The sequence below is a fragment of the Selaginella moellendorffii genome, unplaced genomic scaffold (genome assembly GCF_000143415.4).
Source record: "Selaginella moellendorffii unplaced genomic scaffold, v1.0 SELMOscaffold_17, whole genome shotgun sequence".
Lineage (NCBI taxonomy): Eukaryota > Viridiplantae > Streptophyta > Lycopodiopsida > Selaginellales > Selaginellaceae > Selaginella > Selaginella moellendorffii.
In genome coordinates, this window is record NW_003314278.1 from 1550885 (window position 1) to 1576354 (window position 25470).

General features: G+C 48.4%; 8 protein-coding genes across 8 annotated transcripts; 1 reads left to right on the forward strand and 7 right to left on the reverse strand.

Moving 5' to 3' along the window:
* Positions 1-1118: 1118 nt before the first annotated feature.
* On the reverse strand, positions 1119-3091 carry LOC9639972 (probable aquaporin PIP2-8). Its single transcript, XM_024676413.1, has 4 exons — positions 2429-3091; positions 2056-2357; positions 1808-1948; positions 1119-1731 (listed from the first exon to the last, which is right to left on the reverse strand). The coding sequence occupies exons 1-4, from the start codon at positions 2715-2717 to the stop codon at positions 1591-1593; spliced, it is 873 nt and encodes a 290-aa protein (XP_024532181.1). The 5' UTR covers positions 2718-3091; the 3' UTR covers positions 1119-1590.
* Positions 3092-5313: 2222 nt separating this feature from the next.
* Positions 5314-8001, reverse strand: LOC9640241. The gene is made up of 17 exons (XM_024676405.1): positions 7885-8001; positions 7711-7831; positions 7475-7650; positions 7307-7414; positions 7195-7259; positions 7018-7123; positions 6878-6961; positions 6669-6815; positions 6484-6612; positions 6366-6433; positions 6182-6300; positions 6070-6137; positions 5902-6015; positions 5817-5852; positions 5667-5753; positions 5521-5612; positions 5314-5466 (listed from the first exon to the last, which is right to left on the reverse strand). Exons 1-17 carry the CDS (start codon positions 7957-7959, stop codon positions 5370-5372), a joined length of 1692 nt encoding a protein of 563 aa, XP_024532173.1. The 5' UTR covers positions 7960-8001; the 3' UTR covers positions 5314-5369.
* Positions 8002-14180: 6179 nt separating this feature from the next.
* LOC9639973 (pentatricopeptide repeat-containing protein At4g02750) lies at positions 14181-15782 on the reverse strand. The gene has a single exon (XM_024676320.1). It carries the CDS (start codon positions 15780-15782, stop codon positions 14181-14183), a length of 1602 nt encoding a protein of 533 aa, XP_024532088.1.
* Positions 15783-16185: 403 nt separating this feature from the next.
* Positions 16186-17853, forward strand: LOC112346782 (RING-H2 finger protein ATL58-like). Its single transcript, XM_024676409.1, has 4 exons — positions 16186-16525; positions 16729-16823; positions 16911-17572; positions 17626-17853. Exons 1-4 carry the CDS (start codon positions 16382-16384, stop codon positions 17751-17753), a joined length of 1029 nt encoding a protein of 342 aa, XP_024532177.1. The 5' UTR covers positions 16186-16381; the 3' UTR covers positions 17754-17853.
* Positions 17844-19478, reverse strand: LOC112346741 (pentatricopeptide repeat-containing protein At4g02750-like). The gene has a single exon (XM_024676321.1). It carries the CDS (start codon positions 19476-19478, stop codon positions 17844-17846), a length of 1635 nt encoding a protein of 544 aa, XP_024532089.1.
* A 4-nt stretch (positions 19479-19482) lies between these two features.
* LOC112346742 (pentatricopeptide repeat-containing protein At4g02750-like) lies at positions 19483-21282 on the reverse strand. Its single transcript, XM_024676322.1, has 2 exons — positions 19775-21282; positions 19483-19681 (listed from the first exon to the last, which is right to left on the reverse strand). The coding sequence occupies exons 1-2, from the start codon at positions 21280-21282 to the stop codon at positions 19483-19485; spliced, it is 1707 nt and encodes a 568-aa protein (XP_024532090.1).
* Positions 21283-21466: 184 nt separating this feature from the next.
* Positions 21467-23068, reverse strand: LOC9640244. The gene is made up of 5 exons (XM_002971672.2): positions 22622-23068; positions 22503-22556; positions 21930-22244; positions 21815-21868; positions 21467-21759 (listed from the first exon to the last, which is right to left on the reverse strand). The coding sequence occupies exons 1-5, from the start codon at positions 23035-23037 to the stop codon at positions 21603-21605; spliced, it is 996 nt and encodes a 331-aa protein (XP_002971718.2). The 5' UTR covers positions 23038-23068; the 3' UTR covers positions 21467-21602.
* LOC112346743 (protein LigF-like) lies at positions 23055-25455 on the reverse strand. The gene is made up of 2 exons (XM_024676323.1): positions 25219-25455; positions 23055-23135 (listed from the first exon to the last, which is right to left on the reverse strand). Exons 1-2 carry the CDS (start codon positions 25453-25455, stop codon positions 23055-23057), a joined length of 318 nt encoding a protein of 105 aa, XP_024532091.1.
* Between the last annotated feature and the right edge of the window lie 15 nt (positions 25456-25470).

Here is a 25470-nt window from a genome sequence, read left to right on the forward strand (position 1 = left end):
CACCTCTCCTAAACAACAAAGGCGTCGGCTTGTTTGCTTTCGCCGTTCCATCTTGTCCCACGCCCATCAAGAAAGAAGAAGAAAAAAAAAAGCATAGAAAAAAAAGCCCTTTTAAGTACAAAAATACCTTTTTTGATTAAAAAAAAAAAAAAGAGTACCAGATAAAAAAACACCCAAGAAACTTAAGCTCTCTTTCAGTCCAGTCCTATATCTCCAGTAGCTGGGCGGTATTGCTTGTCTTGATCCTTGCATTGTGTCCTTGTCACTGGCAGCCTTTGGGCGAGCAAGGGCCATGATTTCTTTCGTGTGCCCGAGCTGATGCTTTGGAATATTCTCCGCCGGGCATATTCCCCGGGAATAATCTCGCGAGGAGCTCGCGAGCAAGGAGAAAAACAAGTCCTTTGAATGCGTTTCGCCTATGCTGGCAATGATGTCTTCTTAGCAAAGCGCTCCTCCCGTGGGGACCCCAGAAAAAATTCTAGTTTTTCCTCTTTGCTTTCGTTGCTACGCTTGGATCCAAGCGAGTAGGAAAGTGGAAGAACAAAGCCAGCTCGCGCGAGCAGGGAGGAATTTTCTCCTTCGCCCCAGCCAGGGCTCCACCAGTTCTTCGCGAAAAAAAAAAAAAAAAAACATCAAATGGTTATCACATCGCGCACCTAGAATCGTACGAGCTATGGTGGAAATTCGAGGGTGGTAGAAGAAAATGGATGGAACTTGGCAGAAGAACACAAAGCACAGCGTTTTGGATGAACTTTTTCCCGTTTCTGCAACTTCACGATTTTTCCCTCTCGATCATCAATGCCAAACAATCTATTATCAATCTCCAGGAGACACGCTCGCTCGATCGAGGACGATCGAGGATCGTATTTATGAGAAGCTCGAAACTTTCTACTCCCTCTACTCCCGGGAGTTCTACCATGAGATCTTTGGCGATTTTCTCACACTTGCCAGCATCGTTGGTTGCTACCCACCTGGATTCGCGAACGCTCAAGTCGCCGCATCTCTCGCCGCGAGACGCGCCCGTTGGTTCCCGGGATGAGCTCAACGATGGAACTTTTGTAGAACATCTAGCTCGCAAGCAAAGTCGGGAATCTCTTTTTCTTTCTTTCCGGGAGAGCTGCGTGGATCGATTCGATACTTACATTAGAGAGGAGGAAATACAAGCAAAGAAAAAGGGAACCAAACGATCTTTTGGAGAAAGGGAGAGATGATCTTGGCCAGCAATGCGCCTTATGATCTTGGAAGAAGTAGAGGAAGAGGAGAAGTCGCGCGAGAGAGATGACCCCGGCGTGTTCTTCATCTGTGTGTTGGTGACACGTCTGGGAAAATTCGGCTTGACTTGATTGCGCCGATCGATCGAATCGATGACTTGGAGATATGTACGAAAGCTCTGGAGATCACCACCGCTTCGCAACAACATCAAACTTGGTTCTTGGAACACAATCTCCTCCCCGGTAACTATTACGAGAGTAAGATCGAACGAGAGAGAGAGAGAGAGAGCACTTGGGAGGAAGAAGAAAAGCTTGAAAACACGAAAACTAGGCCTAGGGAGGATGGCTGCGAGTAGACGAATGTTTCCTTCTTTCTCGATCACGGGTGGCCATGGTGCTGGTGTGGAGGATTGCTGCGGAATGATCCCAAGGCCTTGAGCGCCGAGCCCGCTCTAAGCACGTATTGGTGATAGATCGCTGCCGCGGCAGCTCCAATGAAGGGGCCGACCCAGAAAATCCACTGGAAAAACAGAGAAAAACAGAGGATTAGACCATGAACGAACAGAGCTCTCTTCCTCTCTCTCTCTTGTGCTTACTTGATCGTCCCATGAAACACTCTTGTTGAAGATCACCGCGGCTCCAAAACTCCTCGCCGGGTTGATGCCCGTTCCAGTGATTGGAATGGTGGCCAAGTGAACCATGAACACCGCGAATCCGATGGGAAGAGGAGCCAGCACCTGGAAAAACATTTCCCACACGAGCGCGACAGCAAGAAAACGATCAAAATCTCTGTTTTTTTGGTGTTCTTCCGAGAAAAAAGGAGGGAGGAGCTCGTGATTCTTACCGGGACGTGCGAGTCTCTGGCGACGCGCTTGGGATCCGTGGCCGAGAAGACGGTGTAGACGAGAACGAAGGTGCCAATGATCTCGGCTCCCAGCCCGGTTCCCGTGCTGTAGCCCCGTGCTCTTGCCACGGAGTTTGCTCCTCCCCCCTGCTGGACGTAGAAGCTCTTCTGGAAGCCCTTTGCGAGGCCGCAGCCAACGATCGCTCCCAGGCACTGCATGATCATGTAGAAGATCGCCCGGGGCAGCGAGACCTTGCGGGCGACGAAGAGGCCGAAGGTCACAGCCGGATTGATGTGTCCTCCTAGAGAAGTTTCAAGTTAGAAGATCTTCTAGACAGCTTGTGCTCGATCGGAAGAAGAGTGGAGAATTCACCTGAGATTCCTGCAGTGCAGTAGACAAGCACGAAGATCATGCCTCCAAACGCCCACGCGATCCCCAGGAGGCCGACGCCACCGCAGTTTGCAGCGTTTCTCGAGTGGCCGATGACTGTCTGGACGGTGATGTAGAGGAACAAGAGCGTGGCCACGAACTCGGCAATGCCGGCTCTGTAGAAGGACCATGAGCCAAACTCTTTGGGATCCACAAGCCGGGCCGGCGGTGGCTCCTCGTAATCCTTGGCCGTCACGAACGCCTCCGATTCCTTGCTCGCGTCCTTGGCCATGCTCGATCGATCGCAGTTCTTGGGCGAATTCGAATTGGAGGAGGGGAAATGCGAGAGATGGAAGAGGGGACCTCTGCTTCCTGGCACACACAGAGTCTTATAAGAGAAAAAGCTAAAGAAAAGTTGGAGCTTGGCTTGGCTGGCGCACTCACAAGGCCGAGAGAGTGAGAGAGAGAAAGAGAGAGATAGAGGATCCTAAGAGAAAGAAAGAGGAAAAAAATTTCCTATCTTTTTCTTCTTTTGCCCCTTTTCGAGTTGAGCGCTAAGATTGGATCACACTATAGCTTTGGAGATGTGACGATCAAACACTCCGAGAATCACAGTGGAAGCGGGAGCTTTGCTTTTAGGTAAAGCTGCTCTCGTGATTTTAATCGTCCCGGGTTTGTGCTCGTGGTAAAAGCTTATCTTTTATACGAGGCCAGTGACAGGAGAGACGGGTGGTCCCCTCACTGACGCCGTCACCTATGGCCGTCAAAGGGACCACGACCGCACACTTGGCATGGATTACATTGAGAAAAATATTAGAATATTCCTGCTTTGGATCAATCAATTTTGATCAATACAAGAGTTTGGCTGTATTGTTTTCGTGAACCCTATCGTATCTATCTCTCCTTCTTGCTTGAAGGGTCTAGAGTTTGCTAGAAGAAGAGATCTATTTAATGGAACTTTGGCATGTTGGTCCCCCCCTGGAAAACTCCCAAGTGTTTAATTCGCCATGTTTCGTACATAGGGCGCGCCGTACGTGTGCATGGCGGGCGCGTCCGTACGATGCGAGGGCCATGTGGGCGCCCGTACGCCCGAATCAGGCCCGTTGGGGCGCCCTAACGGTCGGGGCCCTGCCAAATTCCCGGCCGAGCACGGGTGGGGCCCACCGCTGCCACGTGAGCGCTTCCTGACGCCAGCTGGGCGCACGGGGCTGGTCCCATCCGACCGACCATGTGGCCTCCAATGCTGCGCTGGCACGTCGGCATATGCATACACACAAACACACAACAGGGGAGGGCCTTATCAACAACATTCTTACTGTGATTTAAGATATGTTTAGCGCCACTTTTTAATCTTTGTTTTGGTTTTCTTTCCTACGTCGTTGCCACTGAAGGAGTTGGCTAGATGTCAAGCGTCATTTTAGGGCATTAAGCTGGATTTCATTATCAGTCGCCCTCAAAGGTGGCCGCACTTAGTTGTTTATGGTTATGATGATAGGGAGTTTCTTCTCTTTGAGCGGTGGTCTTTAGTGGAGTGTTTTGTGGAGAGGGAAGTGATCATAGCAGCTAAAACCACAGCCTCATCCGATTCCTCTCCACTCAGTGGGCGGGGACAAAATTGTACGTGGGTTTGAAAAGCTAGAGATGGAGAGATTTTGTGCAGAGAAAAATTGTATAATAGTAATGAGTGAACTTTCTGAGATTTATATCATATAAATCTTAAACTTTTTTTTTTGAGAACTTTACAATTTAAATAAAAACTCATTTAGGAGTTATGCATAAAATATTCTTCATACAAAATTGCTACATTTAAAAAACAAATTCCACCTTTATATGGATTATTGAGTTTTTTAATTATATCACTTTATCACATTGCCATAAAACAATATTATTTATATTTTAAATTTTCTTTTCTTTTATTATTATTATATTAGAAACATTATCCATTTTTGAAAAAAATAAATCAGTTCCAATATTATATTTAATATTTTATTTAATATAAGGTTTTTGTGATCCATAAGGAAATGGTTATCCATATAGTGAAAGAAAAGTTACATAAAAACATAAGTTTGTCATTTCAACTATATGCTTCATGACATTATAACTATATTTTATGATTATATGGTATAATAAATTTAAGTAGAAAATAAAATTTTATAAAATAATAATAAATAACTTAGTTACTAGCTAGTCCAAAAAAAATGCATTAATCAATTAAAGATCAATCATTAAAAAATATTAAAAATCAGTCATAACTTGATATTTTTATGCTCCAATTAATAGCTTCTTGATAAATGAGTGAGAAAAAGTTATCTACAATAAAATTATACTAAAAATTGTTTAAAAAAATTCATTTAAATATAAAATTTTGAAGTAATTTTTAATATAATAAGTATTTTGTGTTAAATAGTTATCTCTTTGCAAGCACATTCCTAAATTTTTTAAAATTAACATTAGTCAAAAGCACTAATAAATAATTAACCTCACGTTGTACACAAAATAGGTCCACAACAATCACAAACAACTCTACTCAAGAAAAGACTTGGTGAAAATGCAAGAACACCAAGATATACAAGCATCATCTTTAATATAATAGTTAAGCTATTCAATATCATAATTTAACAAAACTGTAAAATAGTTTATATTTTTTTAATATATATAAGGATTTTGACATGGATCTGGTCATATTTTATTTTGGAGAGTTCTTGCCTATCACTTCAAAGATGCAAAAACTGGAAATTATTAGAAGATTATCACCTTAGATGCAAGTTATATATTTTCTTTTCTTTTAAATTTTTATAATTTTTGTAACTATGCCATATTAATATGTATATATGTATGTTATTTTTTACATTAATATTATCACAAATTGAAAGAATGTAAAGGATGACTAAAATTCAATAGATCACACATGTTATTCTTTAAAAACTTAATGGTTGATAAGAGTTCAATTCTTATGATCCAAACCTGCACCATACCTCCATGATTCTACAATCCGTAATAAAAAGTAGCTTTGGTTTTTAGGTAGCATCGTAGCTAAAACTCTGCTTTGACAAACCAAGGTGTCAGAGGCTGAAAGCTCAAACGCATATGCTTACAATGCTGGAGAAGCAATCACGCTGGATAGCATTGTGTAGAGTCCAAGGCTCGCAAAATGAATCATCCAGTCAGCAATGGATGCCAAACCCACCTGCGATCACGCTTTTAACACATGCAAAAATCAAGTTAACAAATCTAAGCCTACCTGTTTAAAAATCTGAGGCAGAAGGCTTGGCCTGGTTAGCATAATCGATCCCAATGTCATAGCAAGTGGAAAAAACTGTATCACATCCTTAAAAAAAGAGAGAAAAAGAGATCAAAAGTAAGAAACTACGAAAATTGTATAGCAAAATACCTGGAGGAAAGGCCGAAGAACGGGATCCCCGAGTTTCTACATGCCACAAAGTTAGAATCATTGAGACAAGGATCTCTCACTCCACCTCCATGCTTTCGAACGTTACTGAAAGGAGCTCGTTTATGAAGGAAGACGAAACACCAGCATCAGGTCGCACGGACATGGCCTTTTGCAGCAGCCATGCTCCACTGAGATTGGGCTGGAAGCCAAGAACGAGATTGATTCAATCTGTATGAATTTGGATATCTCTTACCATGTAAGGATTCAAGAGCGAGAGGCTGTTCTTGTCCAGTTTGTCAGCCTCCAAAGCCTCGGTAATCCCTGTAAATCAAGTCATATAATTCACCACCTGGATCTTCGCTTACCATTTGAAAGCCTTTGCAAGTTCCTTGCTATGCTCGCAAAACCACCAAACGAAACCGGAGATTGGATCCCGCTCGCGTCGCCAACTTGCAAAACTCTGTCGAAAGCTGCGGGCAAAGGACTGCGAGAAAAAAAAAGTGGTTAGCAACGAAACACGAATGAAGAGAAAAATGTGTCTAGATTTACCTGCTTCTGTAAGTTGGAAAAATTCCAAAGAGAACGCGCAGGACCTCGAGATCCTCAAGTTTCACCGCCTGGTATAATGCAATGTAGCGAAAGTTAAAAAGAAAGGAATGTTACTGACTTGGTATTCGGGCATTCGGTCCCAGTAATCTTCAAGCATGTCTTCGAGAGATGGACGACTGGCAGTCGCGTCCATGTATGAAAACATGTACGTGGTGCGATCTCTTGGTCCCGAGCCTGCTGGAAATGCCTGCTAAGAAAGTAATTTAGCCGAGAGAGAAAGGAAAGAACGAAGAACAAAGCAACCTCCCAAAAGTATTGAGTTTTCGAGTTCTTGATGGTTGTGAATGGAGAATTTGTGTAGATGATATCGCTGGTAGTGTTGGCATGGAATCCACGAGCACAGCTCCCTACCACAAGGCAAACTCCATCCGGCGGACAACCTCTTCGTATCTAGATCACCAGAAAAATATCTTCAAACTTTTGATGTGATGAAGTTTCAATGTTGACGTTACCTGGCGAACAATCGGAGAGAAGTTTCCCATGGCATCGAGGACAAGCCTTGACAAAAGAACTCGCGCATCATCGAGTGATATGATCTGACAAACAAATAAAAATCACGATGAAGAGAAAATTAAAAAGGATGGAAACTTACAGCACAATCGTTGTAAACAGCAATTTTCGAAGCTCCTGTTCCCTCGATAATCACTCCTCCGGCTTCCACAAATCTTTTCTTTAGCGTTTCGATCAAACGAGCTGGCCTGGAAGAACAAAAACAAAAGAAAAAACTTGAATTAATGACAAAGGTCGATCGAAGGAATTCACTACTTGCGAGATTCCAAGGTTGAGGATGTTCTTCACCCAAAGCTCCGAGCCTCCATCGAAGCCACAACGATTCTGATAAAAATGAGAACTCAAAGACGGAAAGAAACGAGCAAGAATACCGGATTGAACTCAGCGGATATAACGCTTTCCAGCTCCGCGGGAGTAATCAATCCAATGTCAACAAGCTCTTGGATCTCTTTTCTAGAAATGTTCCACTCTTGCGCACGCTGCAGCAATAGCGAGATCAAACTGGAGGTTATCAACGAGGAAGAGAAGAAACTACGCACCCCTCGCAAGACGTTCTTCTCCACGACAGCAACCTTGAATCCTTTCAATGCAAGTGCTGCCGCGAAGAAAATCCCAAGCGTTCCACCACATACCACCACGTCGAATGCCATGGAAACTTCTCTCGAATTCGTCGGGCATTGAGCGTCGTGACGAGTGACAATCTCTGGAATAGTTCCTGAAACATTCAAAGAATCTGGTTGGTCTTTCCACGAGAAGAGAGAGAGAGAGAGAGCACCTGATGCTCTAGACCGCAGGCGAAACCACAAATCGTCCAAACGCTTGAGCGCTTGATATGTGGAAGCACCACCCGCGCCTCCAGCCTCGCCATCGCTCACTGCTATGCTATCCATGATTCTCTGGGAGAATTGCGAGCTCCATGGTTGAGCATTGAAGAATCGAACACACATACCTGGGTTCTGGACTTGGTAGCAGCCACAGAAGAGGTAGAGCAACAAGAAACTCTACCGCAAACGCGGCGACGCATTGGCGCTCTTCGTGGCAGCGCGGCGAATGGAATGGTAGTCGCCATTCCTATGCCCTTGTTGACCATTGTTGACTTTAAAGCATAATCAGGGAATTGCTCATGCACACGTGCTCATGACCCTTTTTTTTTTCTTTTGTGTTAGAAATTTGTTCCATTAAAGAAAAAAATAATCTCCTTCTAGTTTCGGTGGTTTACACTTTAGTCTTCTAAGCTGTATATATCTACCTCGCAAAAACACATTTGTGTAAGCCTTGCAATAGGAAGTGAGCAGCAGTGTTGGAGGGATCCAGCTCAAAACCATGTTTCGCAGCATCCTCTCCAACACCAACATCACACTGAAGCTTGCAAGCTCCAAGCTGAGCTCTTCAAGCAACCGGACATCCTGGAAAAAAGCTTCTATGTCAGCTGGCCAGTTCTCGCCAACATATCCACAACACCTCCCTGGCTGGACCTATCCCATAGTCAAATTGCATGCTCCACAAACACTCAAGAGCTTGATCTATTCATTCCAATGGCTGCAAGCGACCAACAAGCTCATGAAACTTATCCGGTTTGGCCTCACTACTTCCACTTCCATTTCTTGGAAAACTTTGAGCGATTTGATACCATCTCCGGCGTGTGATGAAACACGTCCACGAGGTCATATCTCTGGCCTTCATTCTCTGGAAAATCTCTATGACTTTGGATAGATCTCCATGCTCAGCATGCACGGATAAGATTGCATTCCAGGAGCTCAGTGTCTTCTCCCCGTCTTCTCTCAAACAGAGTCTCCGATCCATCCAATTCGTGAGAGCTGCAAACGAGCATGGTTGAGCAGCTTATTGAGTCCCAAGCGGGCATTCGATCGAACACACCCTTGGCGCTTTTATAATCTCCATTTTGTACCAGGACTACCATTAGACAGGTACGGTTCCAAGTTCCTCTCTGGAGTTTGCTTCCTTGAGATTACAGTTGTTGTCCACGAAAGCTTGGATCAATGCTGTCCAAGACGAGTGCTCCCGTATACTCGAAGGCTTCCTTGGCTTTAAACACGCCTCCACACTGCATATCAGCACACTAAAGGTCACGAGATTTTTCACGAGAGAAATTGTAGAGAATCTCCAAAGTGACCCCTTTGAGCATATGCGGAGACCATCCACACTAGTGGCTGGAACTTGGTCAAATAATCGTTTTGCGTCCTCAACACGGCCATTTGATGCAAAAACTGTGATTAAAACCGTAAAAGCGACGAGGTCCCAGAATGGCATCTTCGAAAACAGTTTTCCTCCCGTAGACTTCAAGCATTGTGTTCCAAGTGATCATGTATGCTCTTCGATTTTTCTGAACTCAAAGATTCAAGGATGGAAAATTACAAGATCTTCATGAAAATATCCTACACAGTATTCCATACTGTCTATTTCGAAAAATTATTTTGGTCCTTTAATAGAAATCTGACGAATTTAGATTACGACAAAACGAACAACAAATTCCAATGGCATCTTTCTTGTCTCCAGTGGTGTCTTCTTTTCTTGTGTCCTGCCTGTTTGTCACTGTGGGTTTGATCATCTAGTATGGGTCTAGAGTGGCGAGTGGTAATTTCATCCTCTTGAGCAGCACTGACTTCGCCTCCCACAATCCACATCCAAGGCTTTCGCGGGAATGTGGTGATGGCAGATCAAAGAGCACTAGTAGCTCCTTCCAAGGTCTTCAACTGTTCCTTCCAATACTAGCCACAATATTCCATACCCGAATCCTGTGAGTACGAGGAACCACACGTATGATTTCGTGCTCGTTCCGCAACGGAACCGCTGGTGAAGCCCACGTCGTCCTCTCGCTGGTTGATATCATCCAGCAGTACCATTGATTTGATCAAATGCAAGCTTGGCGGCGTACACATTCCCGTTCCGGGCATAGACCGAGAAAAGAATCGCCCACGAAAAAGAGTCTTTGTTCTGGATTCCATCGAAAATCTCCCGTGCCAGCTCTGCCTTGTTCTACACAAACACATCGTCTGGATCCACCAGAGCCATCATCCTTGAATGGACATCACGCAGTGCTGGAACTGTCTTGCGAGATCTAATCAGCTGCAAACACTCCGCCCTTCCATCCATAATTTCTCTTCAAAGAAAATCACATCATGGAATGCTATGCGAACTTATAGATATAGGCAGAAGCTACAACGTTGAGATGAAGCTCACTGGAAAAAAGTCCATGCAATTGAGAAGCTTACAAGAGGCAAGCAAGAAAGTGTTTCGTTTCTCTATCTGAACCAGGAACTAAAGCAGATGCCCAAACATCCTTTGTTGCCGGGTATACATGTATAAGCTCGCCCGATTCCTTCGTTACTTGTAAAGTGGATTGAAAAGGATTATGCAATGCTGTTCGTTGGAACCTCTACACTCAAAGCACAACAACGCGGATAATTAACCAGAGAGTTCTTACTGTAAGCTTTTTCAAGGATTTGCTACAAGCATGCCTGAATCATCAACTTCTCTTTTGTCATGGAAAAGTGTAGCCTGCAACGACATTGAACAAAAGGTCAGTTCTTTTATCACCAGCAGCAGAAAGGCAAAATGAAAGTGAGAGAGTACTAACTTCCGCACTGATAGTTGTGAGGTAGCTCCCAGTTGCACTGCTTTGCGATTTTAAGAGCGGTGTTGAGCAGATGCTCAGTGATCATTTTGGTGACATCTTTGGTGATCTTGGAACAGAGGCAGTCGAGCTGGGCGCTCCTCACGAACTTGCAGCACTTGGATGACGGTTTGGTTCCAATGAGCACGGCAGTCATGCAATTCCCGGCGAGGCCATTCACTTGGCTATCGCAGTCGAGAGTCGCGTCATCGTCGGCAGCAACCTGGATCAGGAACAGAGAGATCAAGAGCAGGAAAACTCCAGAGCACAGGACAAGAGTCGCCCGGGGCTTGATCGTCTCCATTTGTGCTGCTCCCGCGCCGGAGGACGAAGGAGAGACACTCGACACTGGGGAGCGATCTAGCAACGAACTCGAGAGAAGAGCAGCATTTATCTGTGATCGGTTTCCATTGAAAGGAGTTTTTTTTTCGGATGGGTGGGCTGAGCACAAATCTGGTGCTGCACAGCACGTTTATTCCTAGAAAGCAACCTTTATATATTTTCTTAAACAGAAGTGCTGATTATTTTCGGTATTGAAATAAGCGAAATAGTGGTCTACTCCAAGTATCTTTTCTTTCTTTGAACTTACCTTAATTGCATACGGGTAAAGCCTTCATTCCACTCTACAAACACAAGAACCTCTCACGGAGGAGCTGCGGAACCTTGGGAGTAAATCAACTCGCGAACACTGATCTATCAGTCTCATGCCTCACAGTGGGATAGATAGATAGCTCAAGCACTCATGAAACAGAACAACAAAAAGGCTTGCCTCGAATATAAATAACCAAAATAAAAGGAGAAAAGATGGCATCGCCTGGAACGAGATGATTCAGGCGTATGCCCGGTTTGGGCATCTTGGCCGGGAGATGATGGATCTTCGCCCGGGGCGCACCGACGACGCCTCGCGCATCGACGACGCCTCGCGCATCGCGATGATCCAGGGCGCCGGGAAGCTGGGCAGGATCCGCGACGGAGACGATCTTCGCCAGCGTCACACTCGATCGCGTCGCTTACAACGCGCTCCTCACGCTATGCCCGTGCTGGGTTCGTCGACGCCACTAGGAAGATCTTCCACACTCTGGACGACGAGGAACGAGATTTTTTAAGAGAATAATCTAGCTTTTTAATTCGTGTTCCTTTGCTCTCTCTTTCTTTTTATTTTATTGTAGAATTTGTTCTATTTTTTAAAAGAAAAAATAATTTGGGCGGTTTACAGCTTCAGTGCTCTAAGTTGTATACATATACCTCGCAAAAGCACATTTGTGTAAGCTTCGCAATAGGACGTGAGGAAAAAACATCCTCTCCAACACCACCATCACACTGAAACTTGCAAGCTCCAAGATGAGCTCCCCAAGCAACCGGACATCCTGGCAAAAAGCTTATAACCTGTCGGGCCTCTGTCAGCTGGCCAGTTCTCCCCAACATATCCACAACACAGCTATAGCGCTCCCTGGCATGGATCTATCCCATAGTCAATTGTTGCATGCTCAACAAACACTCAAGAGCTTGATCTATCCATCCCAAATGGCTGCAAGCGACCAACAAGGTCATGAAACTTAGCCCAGAGAGAAAAGGAAAAACGCTATCGCAAAGAGAAGGAGGCCTAATTCTTTCTGACGCTGCCCATCGCTCACCCTTTCGATCGCTAGTTTGGCCTCACTCCTTCCACTGCCATTTCTTGGAAAACTTGATTTGACACCATCTCTGGTGGGAATGAGCTATGGTCAAACACGTCCACGAGATCATGTCTCTGGCCTTCATACGCTGGAACACCTCTATTACTTTGGATCGATCTACTCGTCATGGACAGCATTGATCCAAGCTTTCGTGGACAATCTCAAGGAAGCATATTCCAGAGAGGAACTTGGTAGCTTGGAACTGTCTAATGGTAGTCCTGTTACGAAAAAAGCGCCAAGGGTGTGTTCGATCGAATGCCTGCTTGGGACTCAATAAGCTGCTCAACCGTGCTCGTTTGCAGCTCTCACTATTTGGATGGATCGGAGTCACTGTTTGAGAGAAGACGGGGAGAAGACACTGAGCTCCTGGAATGCAATCTTATCCATGCATTCTGGGCAGGGGGTCCCGTCCAGTGGAATCGACTCGAAGGCTTCCTTGGCTTTGAACACGTCAGATGCTTATCATCGCACTAAAGGTGACGAGAATTTTCATGAGTGAAAATGTAGAGAATCTCCAAAGTGACCGCTTTGAGCATATGCTGTACCCATCACATTCGATGTTACCACTAGTGGCTGGAACTTGGTCAAATAATCGTTTTGTTTCCTCAACACGATAAAAACCGTAAAAGAGACAAGGTCCATCTTCGAAAACAGTGTTCTTGCTGTATTCTCCTTGGGCATAGACTTCAAGCATTGTGTTCCAAGTGATCACGCTCTTCGATGCTTCTGAAAAAGGCTCTTTCATCATCCATACTGATGGAATTACAAGAGATGAGATTCCATCTTGGCGAAAATATCTGATGCCTCTTTGTGAAGCTATAATGGTAAAACACAATTATTTTTCCTTTGCCCAATTCGAGAACATAATTTGGTCCTTTATTAGAAATCTGGTATGAATTTAGATTACGACATTGTATAAATTGATGGACGATTCATCCTTCACAACAAATTCCAATGGCATCTTTCTCGTCTCCAGTGGTGTCCTCTCTTCTTGTGTGCTGCCTGTTTGCACAAGCTACTGTGGGTTTGCTCATCCAGTATGGGTCTACCACAGTGGCGAGTGGTAATTTCATCCCCTTGAGCAGCACTGACTCGCCTCCCACAATCGACATCCAAGGCTTTCGCGGGAATGGCACTGCTCGTCTCCTCTCGGTGGTGATGGCGGATCAAAGAGCACTAATAGCTCCTTCCAAGGTCTATCCTTACATCAACTATTGGATTGCAAACATTCCTGCCGGTACCTCTGGTAAGTTCTTGACGTTCATCTATGATCTATATTGATCTGGTTTTCACAGGACCTGTGACGGCCAGCATTCTCGAGCCTTACGTTGCTCCTTCCAATACCAGCCACAACATTCCATACCCGAATCCTTTGAGTACGAGGAACCACACGTATGATTTCGTGCTCGTCCCGCAAAGGAACCCGCTGGTGAAGCCCATGGACAGCCGTCTCGTCCTCTCGCTGGCTGATATCATCCAGCAGTACCATTGTGGAAGCCCTCTGGAGACTCTTTCGTTCACCACCTCTCTCCACTAGAAGTAAAAAGCTTATATGAATGAATTGTATGGAAGTCGATCGCACCATATCGCTGCACGACGAGAAAATAGCTTAGCACAAACATCCTCGCCTTTAAACTCGAGAAATCAGCTTGTTTGTGGTCCATGAGATCCCCAATCTTGCTTGTAAACGCTCCATTGGCAAGCTTATAGAGGTTGAGGTAGTCTTGTTTCTTCGAAGTTCTGTGATATAATCAGTTTCTTATAGAAAATTTCATTCTCTCGCGGCCACAAAAAAGCTCTGCTGGTCGTCGGATGTTGAGACCTCAGTGTGAAAAATGCCACGTTCAATGCTATCCCTTGCGTTCGTTTTCAATGTTTCCGCACACGCCAACTTTTCAGACAGCGGTCAAACAAAAATTTCGAAGTTCCAAGCCACTAACTTCCATAGTAGCGATACACATATGGCGACGCCACCCCTGGATCCAAACTCGACGCAGCCTCCGCCACCCTTTGCCCCCGATGGGCATCTCCCTGCGTCTTGCAAGCGCCCAGCAAAGTTACCCACGAAACAAAGTCGGCCTTGAACGGCATCCCCCGGATCACCTCCTCGGCGAGCTCCAATTGCCCGAGCCTTCCCAGCATATCAATCACACACCGGTAGTGCTCCAACGTAACCCCGACGTTGTAGTCGCCATGCAAGGCCACGAAGAAGTCCCGGCCGCTGTACAAGAGCCCCGCGTGGCTGCATGCCGTCAAGATGGAGAGGAACGCCACGGCATCCGGCTGCATCCCCTCGAGCCCAAACTCTCGAAACAGCTCCAGCGCCGCGCCGCCATGGCCATTCCGTGCGTGGGCGACGATCACCGCCGTCCAGGCCGTCACGTCCCTGCGCTGGATCCCCTGGAACGCCTCCATGGCCAGCTCCACGCAGCCGAGGTTGCCATACATGTTTACCAGCGCCGTGAGAACGAGGAGGTGCGTGGTAAGATCAAGTCTCGTCCCAGCGCGTATCGCAGCGTGGATGGTTTTGCCGCGCTCCAAGGATCGCACGGCGGTGCAAGCGTCCAGCACCGCGATGAGGGTGATGGAGTCCGGGGCCTCGCCGTAGAGATCCATGATCCGGAAAAGATGGATGCCTTCCTCGCCATCCCCAGACTGGGCATATGCCGCGATCATCGTGTTCCAGGAGATCAAGTCGCGCTCGCGCATTGTGTCGAAGATCTCCCTTGCGGCGGCGACGCGCTGGAGCTTGGTACCGTAGAGGTTGATGAGCGCGTTTTCTACCTTGAGCGGCGATCTCACCTTGGTATTGATGAAGCTCGAGTGGATGAATTGCCCGTTTTCCAGATCCGAGCACGCCTCGATCACACTCAGGAATGTGATGTCGTCGGGACGCACGGGGCTCGCGATCAATCTCTTGAAAAGCGTGAGGGCTTCCTCGCTGCCATGCTTCGCATGAGCATAGGCCGCGATCATGGTGTTCCACGAAGCCGCGTCGCGGGTGGGCATATTCTCAAACAAGCCTCTCGCTACCAAAATATGCCCATTCTGGGCATATGCTGTGACCAGCGAGTTCCACGAAATGACATCTTTTTGCGGCATCTTGTCAAACATTTCCTTCGCCTCGCACAACATCCCTCTCTCTGAATACGCCGCCAAGAGTGTGTTCCACGACACCACATTCTTCCTCGGCATCTCCCCAAACACCCGCCTCGCCTCGTCAAAATGCCCATTCTGGGTATATGCAGCGATCATGGTGTTCCACGAGAAAACATTCGGTTGGAGAATGCCCTCGAAGACCCTCCGCGCGTCATCGATGCTCCCGCACTTCCCATACATGTTGATCAAGTGATTTCCAAGGAAAGTATTGCACCGATCCTGCCCGGCAGTCGCCAAATGCCGGTGGATTCTCCTGCCTCCTTCCAGCGACGAGGAGCGTCCCAGGCGCTGGAGCAGTGACGAGTAGATCAAACAATCGGCCTCGGCATTGTCGGGAGGGAGGCGTAGAACATCGTCGACGCTCCTGGCTAAGTCCATTCCCACTTGTTAGTTCCAAGGTTTGAAAATCCATCTCCAAAACTATGCCCACGTTGACCAAGTTTAATCCCATTTGGTCAACGGCTCAATTAGTGTAGTTCCATTGACCAAGGAAAAAAAGGAAACCAAGAACCCTAGATTTCATGTAGTTATCGTACGAACGCACAGGGAGAAAATAGCTAGCTATAGTTTGTTCCACCAATTGTGGTGCAAAGGTAGAATTGCCTGTTCCTATCGTCATCCAAATTCCATTGAAGCTATTATCAACCATGCATTGGCTACTTGTACAGAGAAATTTTGTGGCCCATTCCTCCACTCACGAATCGCGGCCATGGCCAAATCTGTCCCAAGGACAGGTACTTTGGCAAGGACACCCTGCCCTTACACGCCCATTTCTCTTTCTCTAGCTCCCCTAGCGCGAGAATAAGCGAGGGGTGAGCACGAGCGTGCACGGCTATGGCGACCGGCCAGTACTTCCCTGCCGCGCCTCCGCAATGCTTGGAGGCCGTGGGAATGCCGGCGGCCGAGATCTTCGTTCTTGAGAGACAGATAGATTGATCGATCGGGCAGTGGGAGGGGAAAATTTCGGCCTTGCGAGGATGATCAGCTCAAGCATGAATGTGGTGATGACGGTCTTGGGATTCGCGGTGAGCGCGACGTTCATCGTCTTCGTTTGCGCGCGGCTGCTGTGGCGGCGGCGGAGGCGGCGCGGGGCAGCGGCGCCGGGATTTCAAGTAGCTTCGGTAAGATTATCTCGATTTGGCCTTGGATTTCTGGGAAGTAGCGAGCGCATAGTTTCATGCAAGAGCTAAAATAGTTCTTTGTTTGGTTTCTTTCGTTCTTTTCTTCCTTTGCTTGGTGGTGCTTTAGCTCAAACTTAGCTATCTAAGTAGACCTTTTCTTAGAACTGGTGGTTGATCCCTTTGATTTTCATTTTTTTTTTCAGATGGAGAGGAGCTTGAGTGGACTTGAGCCATCGGTGGTTGCGACATTTCCAAGCGTGAAGTACAACCAGCGGATGTTTTCGCGAGAAGATGCCTTGTAAGCCTTTGTTTTTCGTATATAGTTTGCTCGGCAAGGAGATATTGTCGCTAAAGCGTGTCCTGGTTTATCCTTTTGTTTATGCAGATGTACTGTGTGTCTCAACGATTATGCTGAGAAAGAAATGCTTCGCCTCCTTCCATGGTGTGGACATGCCTTCCACATCGACTGTATAGACGCATGGCTGAGACAACACTCGACATGTCCCATCTGCCGGCTCTCTCTCCGCAGTTCTCCGGACAGGCGGCTGGTAAACTATTCCCAGATGAATCCTCAGATGGCTCCAGCGATCAGATCACTGTTTGATCCAGAGCTCCAGCTCTCTAACGAGATGGAGCTCCAGTCACAGCATCCTCGTCATCCTCAGCAGCAGCAAAGTGTAGTCAGCCAGCAGCAAGGATGGAGCTCTCAAGTTTTCGAGTACGAAGGAACCGGGAACGACCACCAAAGGCTCGTGAGCAGCAGACCAATGAGGCCTGGAAAATGGAGTCTTAAATTGTGGAAGAGGTCGGATAGAGATGACGAGCATGGAGGTGGTGGTGATCACTCTGCTCAGCTCCTTGGTGCTCCTAGCTCGCAAGATTCCTCTGTGACTATCAACATCAACATTGGTCAGATGCCTCCACACGAAGTGAGTGGAGCTAACAATCACGACAGTGACGCCACCAACAGCAACAGATCGGACGTTTCATCCGCGAACGACATGAGTATCAGTCTCCAAAGTCCGGGGTGTGCAAACGGCCGTGATGGTAATTAAAAGCTTTCTTTCCTTTCCGTTTGTTTCTCAGCGTCTCACTCCCAGGTCGACATGACGAGCAGCGAGAGATAAATGTGGACTCGAGCCATCACAGCAGACCCGTGAACCTGTCAATCGAGCTCAACGTGTGTCACGGCGCGATTCTTGGATACTCGGCAGCGTCCCGCTCGTGAATCGTTTCCAAGTTGACAATGCTTTCGCTTTCATGAACGTTTTTTGTTCGTTTCTCGTTCCAGTGTATAGAAGAAAAACGACGACGTCCTTCATTTCTCCCATCGTCGCAGTTCTCTCCCGATTGTAAAGAGATGAGCCATAGGAATTCCATAGTCTCTGACACTGGGATCCTTGTCCGGCAGCGCTTCATCCAGGTACTGAATCATCTCCCGCTTGCAAACGTGATCATAGGCACTGACAAACTCGAACTTTGGTGAAACAGTGATCCTCGCCGCTCGCTCGGTGTCCCCGTGAGCCTCACAGGCACGCTTGAGAATCGTCCAGGCAGCAGCATCAGGAAAGAAAGGCATCGAGTTCACGAGCTCCTCGGCACGATCCAGCAGCTTGGCATTCCTCCCGAGAAGCTCGAGGAGGCAGTGGTAGTGCTCGAGGCCAGGAGGTATGCCATAGTCTCGGCCCATGGAGCTGAGATAGTAGCGCGCCCGCTTCAGCTGACAGGCAGTTAAAACGGCCGTGAAAGCCAGGCGAGTGGGATCGACGCCCTCGAGCACCATCCGGTGAAAGAAATGGATCGCGGCTCTGGGATGCCCACTCCGGGCATAGCCACCGATCATCACTGCCCAGGTGGTGGCGTTTTTCAAGACGAGGCTGTCAAACAAGCGCTTGGCCTGGAACACGAGCGCAGCTCGAGCGTAAGCTCCGACCATCGCAGTGGACGCCGCGACGCACTCGTATGGCGATCGATCGAAGAGCTCCTCGGCCTCGTGGACGAGATCGCGCTGCGCATAGCACTGGATCATGTTGCTCCAGCTGGTCTCGTTCCTGGCGTCGTCCAGAGCGTGGAAGATCTTCCTGGCGGCGTCGACGAGCCCAGCGCGGGCATAGGCCGTGAGCAGCGCGTTGTAAGCGACGCGATCGAGTGTGACGCTGGCGAAGATCGTCTCGGCGTCGCGGATCCTCCCCAGCTTCCCGGCGGCCTGGATCATCGCGATGCGCGAGGCGTCCTCGGTGCGTCCCGGGCGGAGATCCATCATCTCCAGCGCGCGGCCAAGATGCCCAAACCGGGCATACGCCTGGATCATCTCGTTCCAGGCGACGCCATCGAGCTCCTCGATCTCGCGGAGGAGCTCGCGCGCCTGGGCGAGATGCCCGGACTGGGCATAGGCAGTGACCATCATCCGGTACGTGATTGGGTTCTTGGAATGCCCGGGCATGGAATCAAACACCTCCTTGGCTTGATCGAAGAGACCCTTCTTACAGTAGGCCTGGATCACTACGTTCCAGGCGATGTCGATCCTGGTCACTGGCATCGCCCAGAGCATCCCTCGCGCGGTGTCGAGATGATCGCTCTTGACGAGCGCGGTAAACATGATACACCACGTCACGAGCTCCTGGACGGGGCGGCGATCGTAGAGAGCCTTGGCGTCGGCGAGCCTGTTCTTGGCGAGGTAAGCTCCCAGCATCACGTTGCGAGTGTGGGCGGTGATCGTCGGGATCTTGTCGAAGAGCTCTCGCGCCTCGTCGATCTTCCCGGCCAGGATGTAGGCCTGGACCATGAAGTGCCAGGCGATGTTGCCAGGTCTTGGCAGGCTCTCGAAGGTCACGCGCGCTTCTTCCAGGCAGCTGTTCTTGCCGAAGAGCTCGATCACCAGCGTCGCGAGCTCGGTGTTCTCGGTGAAGACGCCGCGCTCCAGGCACAGAGGGAGGATCTTCCTGGCGAACATCACCTTACCTTTCCTCACGCACTCCAGCATCTTGAGCTCCAGCCCCCATCCCCGGTTCCTTGGAGCGAGCGGGTGTTGCAAGAATGGCTTTCCACCCCATGTCTCCCTCCTGCTGTAGCTCCTGGCAAGCACGAATCTCGCAAGAACTCCTAGAGCTCTTCTCCTCGGCAACATAAGATCGATCACCCTCTACGATCCCGCGACTACATTGGATAGAAAAACGATCTGGGAGAGAAAAAATCTCTTTTTGATGGAACTTCTACGTGCCCACGACCGCATTCGATAGCAAAACATACGGAGCGCCATCCTGAGAATCGGAGTCCTGCGCTTGCTCGACTCCAAACGCTGCGAGCTCCAGATTCCCGTGGATCTTGCAAGCGCCCACGAAGCTCGTCCACGCCACGCTCTCGGCGCCAAACGGCATGGACTCGAGCAGCTCTTTGGCGTCGAGAAGCCGGCCAGCTCTGGCCAGAGCATCCGCCATGCATCGAAAGTGCTGCGCGTCCCACTCCACGGAGTAGTCCGAAGCCATGGACAGGAATACCTCCTTGCTTTCGGCCACCAGGCCGATGTGGCTGTGAGCCGTGAGCAGCAGCAGGCAGCTCACCGCATCCGGATCGACTCCCTCCATCACCATCGCCGCGAAGAGCTCGATCACTTCTCGAAACAGCGCCCTTCTCGCGTAGGCCGACATGATCGAGTTCCAGGAGACGAGATCTCTGTCCGGGACGTTGTCGAAAAACCACCTCGATTCTTGGATGTGTCCCCTCTGCGCGTATGCTTCCGAGACGATTGTCCACGAGACGGTGTCGCACTGCGGCATTCTGTCAAAGAACTCCTTGGCGCTCTCAAGATGGCCGGTTTGAGCATACGCTCCGAGCAGCGCGTTCCACGACACTGATCCCCTGTAAGGCATGGTGGCGAACGTCAGCTTTGTGTTTTCCAAGTCTTCGTGATCAGAGTAGGCCGAAAGCATCGTCTGCCAACACCTCCAACTTCGTTTCGGCATGCGATCGAATATGTTTATCACTTTCACAAGATGCCCGTTTGTGGCATTTACTGAGAGAAACGCTGTCCAAGACACTGGATCTCTTTCCGGTATGCGATCAAACATAACCTTGCTGTTTTCCAAAGAAGCGTTCTCCGCATGAGCAACCACCATACTCGTCATTGCGACAGTGCTTCTTTCCGGCACAATCTCAAACATCCTCACAGCCTCCACAAAATGCCCAGCCTGGGTATAAGCTTTGATCATCGCGCCCCACGAAACATCATCCCTCCCAGGCATCGCATCAAATACCATCTTCGATTCCCTCACCAATCCCTGCTGCCCAAACGTAGAGACCATCGCATTGGACGGCACGATCCCCCACTCTGGCATCCTCAAGAACAAGCTCCTCGCCCCATCCAGATCGCCATCCTCGCTATACGCCACAAGCATCGCGGTCCACGGCACCACGTCGCGCTCCGGCAGTCCATCGAACAGCGCCTTGGCGTGCTCCACATCCCTGTTCCGCGCAAACGCCACCGCCATGGCGGTCATGGTGAGCGCGTCCCAGCCCGGCATCCGGAGGAAGACCCCGTGCGCTTCATCCAGATCGCCGTCCTGGGCATGCGAGTGGAGGATCGTGGTCCAGGAGACCTCGTTCTTGAGCGGCATCGCGTGGAAGAGCTGGCGCGCGCGATCGGCATGGCCGTTGGTGGCGTAGGCCGAAATTAAGATGTTCCAGGAGAAGGAATTGGGGCGGCGGATGGTGGCAAACACGGATCGAGCGTCGTCCGGGCTGCCGCATTTGCCATACATGTCGATGAGGAGATTGGCGATGAATCTGTCATCGGCAAGATGGATCGCCTGGAGCCGCGAGTGGAGGCGCCTGGCTTGGAGGAGATCGCGCTTTCTGGCGCAGGAGATCACGAGCTGGGCGTAGGAATCCGCTGGATCGAGGCGCGCTCGAAGGAGGGACATTCAAGTGGAGGCATATTCGGGGTTTTAGGGTTCTTATGATATTCTATGATCTAACGGCTACTATACATTTAGATTAATCTCGGGGATCTCACCGCAAATCAACTAGCGTCTGCGTAATAAGTTCGCAATAACGGAGGACGAGTTTTCTTGTGCAAAATCTAGCTCCTTAAGTTGGAGCCTTTCATCGCCCTCGTCACTGCACAGCCAGGGAGCGATCCAACTTCGAAGATTTCTCTCTCGGACGCTGGAACGCCGAAATCAAACTGCTCGAGACGAACTCCCTGATGAAGATAGGAAGGATTCTGGTGCAAGAACCTGAAAAGAGCCAAAGTAGAAAGAGATAAGAGCTTCGAGATAAGTTCTTGCTTACTCGTTCATGTCTGGCAGAGAGCGAATCCTGGCTTGGCATGGAGAGAGATAGTATCTGTGACGAAACTCAACCTTGTTACGAAAAATCTGGTAGAGAAGAAATGGCAAAAGCTTACACGTCGCATAGCCTGGAGCTTCCGCTGCCACGAAGAATGATCTCCCGGATCCATCCCCGCGGCACCGGAGGTGGAAGTTTGAGCGATGGTTTGAGAGCATTCTGCGGTACTCGTGAACCATTTTTCTTGTTCAATGCCCTGGCGCTTCTGTCACGGTTTCTCGACTGCCTGACGCATCTCTGGAGCACTAGCTTGGAAGGAGAATCGCGTGCTCGTTTCTTGCCTGCGACGTAGCTCTTATCAGCAGGTTGTGGTATCGTGTAACAAAACTGGTCTACGCTCAAGTCATAGTACTCGGGGTGATCTTCAAGGAACCTGGAAGAACAGTAAACATCCGATAAGTTCAGGACATTCGAAGTTAGTTCTAAGCCACAAGTAGTAAAAAATCTAGTCTAGAACTAGAATAAAGGATGCCTACCACGTCTAGCAAGGTTTGGAGGACATCTAAGCTAGCTATAGAATCTAAGCTTGCTTATAGTAAGCTATTGCTATAGAAAAGGAAATCTAAGCTAGCTATAGAATCTATAAGCGAAAAGGAAAATCTAAGCTATAAGGTACGAGAAAGAAACTTACTTTGCAACCTCGACCATGGAGCGCAGCTTCTTCCCGCAAGGAGAAATGTAGTATCTAGGAACCAAGAAGAAAAGAAGTGGGCGCTCGATCGAGAGAGAAAAAAGATAGACGAAACTTACATGTCGCCAAACCTGGAGCACCCTTCGCTGCGAATGACGAAGTCGCGCTTCCAGCCGGCGGGCGTCTTGGGCAGATTGGGCTTGTCCAGCGCCCACAATCGATCATCGCCCTCCTGCTGGATGTCGCCCTTGATGTCGCAACACGCATCGGGCCTCCAGATTTTGGCGTCCTCGCACACCCACGGATTCTCCAGCACCCGCGCCCGGATGGATTCGTAGACCTCCTCGCTAGGCACCAGCCGCCATTGGCCGCAGCGCGAGCATTGGACTGTGTAGGCCTGGACCTCCGGCCTGGGGCCCTTTCTCCGCGTGAAACATCGCCTCACCTCCGGCGCCGGGACGATCGATCGGCCATCCTCTGCGGTGCTGAGCGGAATGGAAAGGAGCGATCGCTCCTCCGCCAGCGCCAGTTCCATCGGATGTCCGCCTCTACCTAGGTTTTGCGGACACGCGCTGTCCACGCGAGACACTCGCATTGGTGAGCATTTAAATGTTTACCATACAATTGCTCCCTCTGTGCAAAAGCAAAAAACAAAAAAGAATAGGCCAACTTTAAAAATGAATGAATTATTTATTGTGTTATGTTTGATTTACTTGTTATTTCTATTTATTAATCAAATAAGAATTTATAATTGTGAGGGCCAAGTGTACAACTACGATACTATATATTAATATTAGCATAATGGGATTTTAGTAGCCATCGAATTGATTTCAATCTGGACCACTTGCTTCTGTATATAAGCTATGGTTTTTGGGTTAATTGATATGCACATTTCTGTATTCCCTTTCCATATTCCATGCACTCACATTAGTAGAGTTAAGGAGCATCTTTGATTGTCCCTGAAGAGTGCTTGGATTTGGGATTTTTTATTTAGATTTAGCTTTTACATCGTTTAGATCTAGCTTTTTCTATTTCCTTTCTTTTGTTCTTCCCTTTCAGGATTTTGGTTTAGATTTAGCTTTTTGCATTGTTTAGATCTACCATTTCCTTCTGGCTTTTTGTCATTTCTCTTCTTTTGTTTTTTTTTTTCATTCATCTTCATGGTAGATCAGCAATCTCCTCTTTTGACTCTAGAGCAGCAGTTGGTCCAATTGCTTGATGTTATGTGTTTGCAATTGAACAACCGAACTCAATTGATAGTGGCATTCACAGCACGTGGTCCAACTCCTCTTGCTCTTAGTGCTAATCCTTGCGTTTGGCCGGAGTTCTTTCGTGGGAATCTTGGGGATGATGTGTACCATTGGTTCGATCACTTCACGATGATTGCCACATATCATTTTTGGGATGATGCTCGATGTTTGGGTGAGTTTCCCACGTGTCTCCAAGTGACGACGTTGTAGTGGTACAATGGATTGAGCACGGCCACTCGTGGGGATTGGAGTGTTCTTCCGGACGTCTTCAAATGCGCCTTCGGACATACTGACAATTGTGATGATGCCTTCCAATAATTGCATTGTCTTTGTCAAGGGCCATCTGAGTCAGTGATGCAATTTAGTGTTCGTTTTCGAAGTCTTTTGCTTCGTGCGGAGCCCAATATGTCAGAGCGGATCAAGCTAGGAATGTTGTGGCCAACACTTCATCAAGATCTTGTTGGACTTGTGCATACACTTGCTCTTGCCACCCTTGACGATGCTCTTCACCTGGCACAACGTTATGAAATGTCGCCTCTTCCACTTCTCACTACATGTCCTTCACCTCCACTTCCTATGAGTGATGGTCTTGTTCCAATAGAGGTTGATGCTGCTGCTACTCGAGTCCAAGGACAAGGGCGAGGACGTGGTCATGGCCGTAATGTTCGTTGCTGAGCATGTGATGAAGTTGGTCATACTTATCGGCGTTGTTAGCACTTTCCGGATTGGCGACCTCCATTTCCTAGGTGGAGACCTTGACGTCAGCAACATCCCATTGGTGCTGTTGCAATGGAAGGTTTGGACACCGCGGTGCATCCAGGAAACAAGGAGTCGCGTGAGTAACAGAGGGACCTTGTGCGAATAAGTTAGTGACCCCTCCATCTTTCTTTCAGAAGTATCATCAAGGGGTTCACTTGGCACCGGTTCATCCAGTGTTTACTTTCCAAGCTCTTTTTTATAACAAGATGTCTCCTATTATTCTCTCTGTATTGGTTGATACATGTTCGAGTTTATCTTCTATTGCTCGACCTGTTGCCACACGTTGTTGTCTACACTTGCGTTGTGCAATAGACCCAGTTTTCATTCTTTATGGCAACAGCCATACACATGCATGTGCACAAGATGAGGCGGACCTAGTTGTGCGTGTGGGCGATTTCAAGCTTGAGTTGCAGTCATTGCAGGTGGTGCCGAGTCAAGCTTTTGACCTCATTCTTGGTATAAATTGGTTGCAGCACAATCATGCCAAGTGTAACTTTGAGACCTCTCCCCCTTGTCTCATACTTCCTTATGTTTCATTCATTCCTCTCACTTTCGTACTTCTTTGTCCCTATACTTTTACCTCTGCTTCCATTACTTTTGTTCCCCCACTTTTTCCTCCTATGTTTCCATCTTGTTCTGCTCTTCTCTTTTCTGATCCCTCCAACGATCTTTGTGTTGAAGCTATTGATCTCTTCAGAATTATAGACCCACAGCCGCATCATCGCGCACTCATAGGCATCCTCCGGCCGCAGCCGGACCTGCGGAAACTGGTCTTCGAGATATTCGAGGATGACGTTCGACTCGATCAGGATGCGGCCGTCATGATCGAGCGTCGGCACGACCGCCTTGGGATTGAGCTTGGTGTACGCCGGCTCGTAGTTCTCGAAGCGGAAGATGTCGACGTGGACGCTCTCCCACGGCAGCCCCTTCTCGGCGAGGCACATGCGCGCCTTCTGCGA

Bases quoted from the DNA above. Each gene is read 5' to 3' on its own strand.
- LOC9639972 (XM_024676413.1), bottom strand. From the start codon at position 2,717: ATGGCCAAGGACGCGAGCAAGGAATCGGAGGCGTTCGTGACGGCCAAG. The intron at 1,949-2,055 runs GTAAGAATCACG...ATGTTTTTCCAG, and splicing joins CCAGAGACTCGCACGTCCCG to GTGCTGGCTCCTCTTCCCAT. The intron at 1,732-1,807 runs GTAAGCACAAGA...CTGTTTTTCCAG, and splicing joins GTGTTTCATGGGACGATCAA to TGGATTTTCTGGGTCGGCCC.
- LOC9640241 (XM_024676405.1), bottom strand. From the start codon at position 7,959: ATGCGTCGCCGCGTTTGCGGTAGAGTTTCTTGTTGCTCTACCTCTTCT. The intron at 6,613-6,668 runs GTTGCTTTGTTC...CTTTCTTAGCAG, and splicing joins AAACTCAATACTTTTGGGAG to GCATTTCCAGCAGGCTCGGG. The intron at 6,301-6,365 runs GTAAATCTAGAC...TTTTTCTCGCAG, and splicing joins TTTCCAACTTACAGAAGCAG to TCCTTTGCCCGCAGCTTTCG.
- LOC9639973 (XM_024676320.1), bottom strand. From the start codon at position 15,782: ATGGACTTAGCCAGGAGCGTCGACGATGTTCTACGCCTCCCTCCCGAC.
- LOC112346782 (XM_024676409.1), top strand. From the start codon at position 16,382: ATGATCAGCTCAAGCATGAATGTGGTGATGACGGTCTTGGGATTCGCG. The intron at 16,526-16,728 runs GTAAGATTATCT...TTTTTTTTTCAG, and splicing joins CGGGATTTCAAGTAGCTTCG to ATGGAGAGGAGCTTGAGTGG. The intron at 16,824-16,910 runs GTAAGCCTTTGT...TTGTTTATGCAG, and splicing joins TTTTCGCGAGAAGATGCCTT to ATGTACTGTGTGTCTCAACG.
- LOC112346741 (XM_024676321.1), bottom strand. From the start codon at position 19,478: ATGTTCGCCAGGAAGATCCTCCCTCTGTGCCTGGAGCGCGGCGTCTTC.
- LOC112346742 (XM_024676322.1), bottom strand. From the start codon at position 21,282: ATGTATGGCAAATGCGGCAGCCCGGACGACGCTCGATCCGTGTTTGCC. The intron at 19,682-19,774 runs GTATGTTTTGCT...TATCCAATGTAG, and splicing joins GATTCTCAGGATGGCGCTCC to TCGCGGGATCGTAGAGGGTG.
- LOC9640244 (XM_002971672.2), bottom strand. From the start codon at position 23,037: ATGGAACTGGCGCTGGCGGAGGAGCGATCGCTCCTTTCCATTCCGCTC. The intron at 22,557-22,621 runs GTAAGTTTCGTC...CTTGGTTCCTAG, and splicing joins TGCTCCAGGTTTGGCGACAT to ATACTACATTTCTCCTTGCG. The intron at 21,760-21,814 runs GTAAGCAAGAAC...GGCTCTTTTCAG, and splicing joins TCTCTGCCAGACATGAACGA to GTTCTTGCACCAGAATCCTT.
- LOC112346743 (XM_024676323.1), bottom strand. From the start codon at position 25,455: ATGTGCCTCGCCGAGAAGGGGCTGCCGTGGGAGAGCGTCCACGTCGAC. The intron at 23,136-25,218 runs GTCTATAATTCT...GCTTTTGCACAG, and splicing joins GCGCGATGATGCGGCTGTGG to AGGGAGCAATTGTATGGTAA.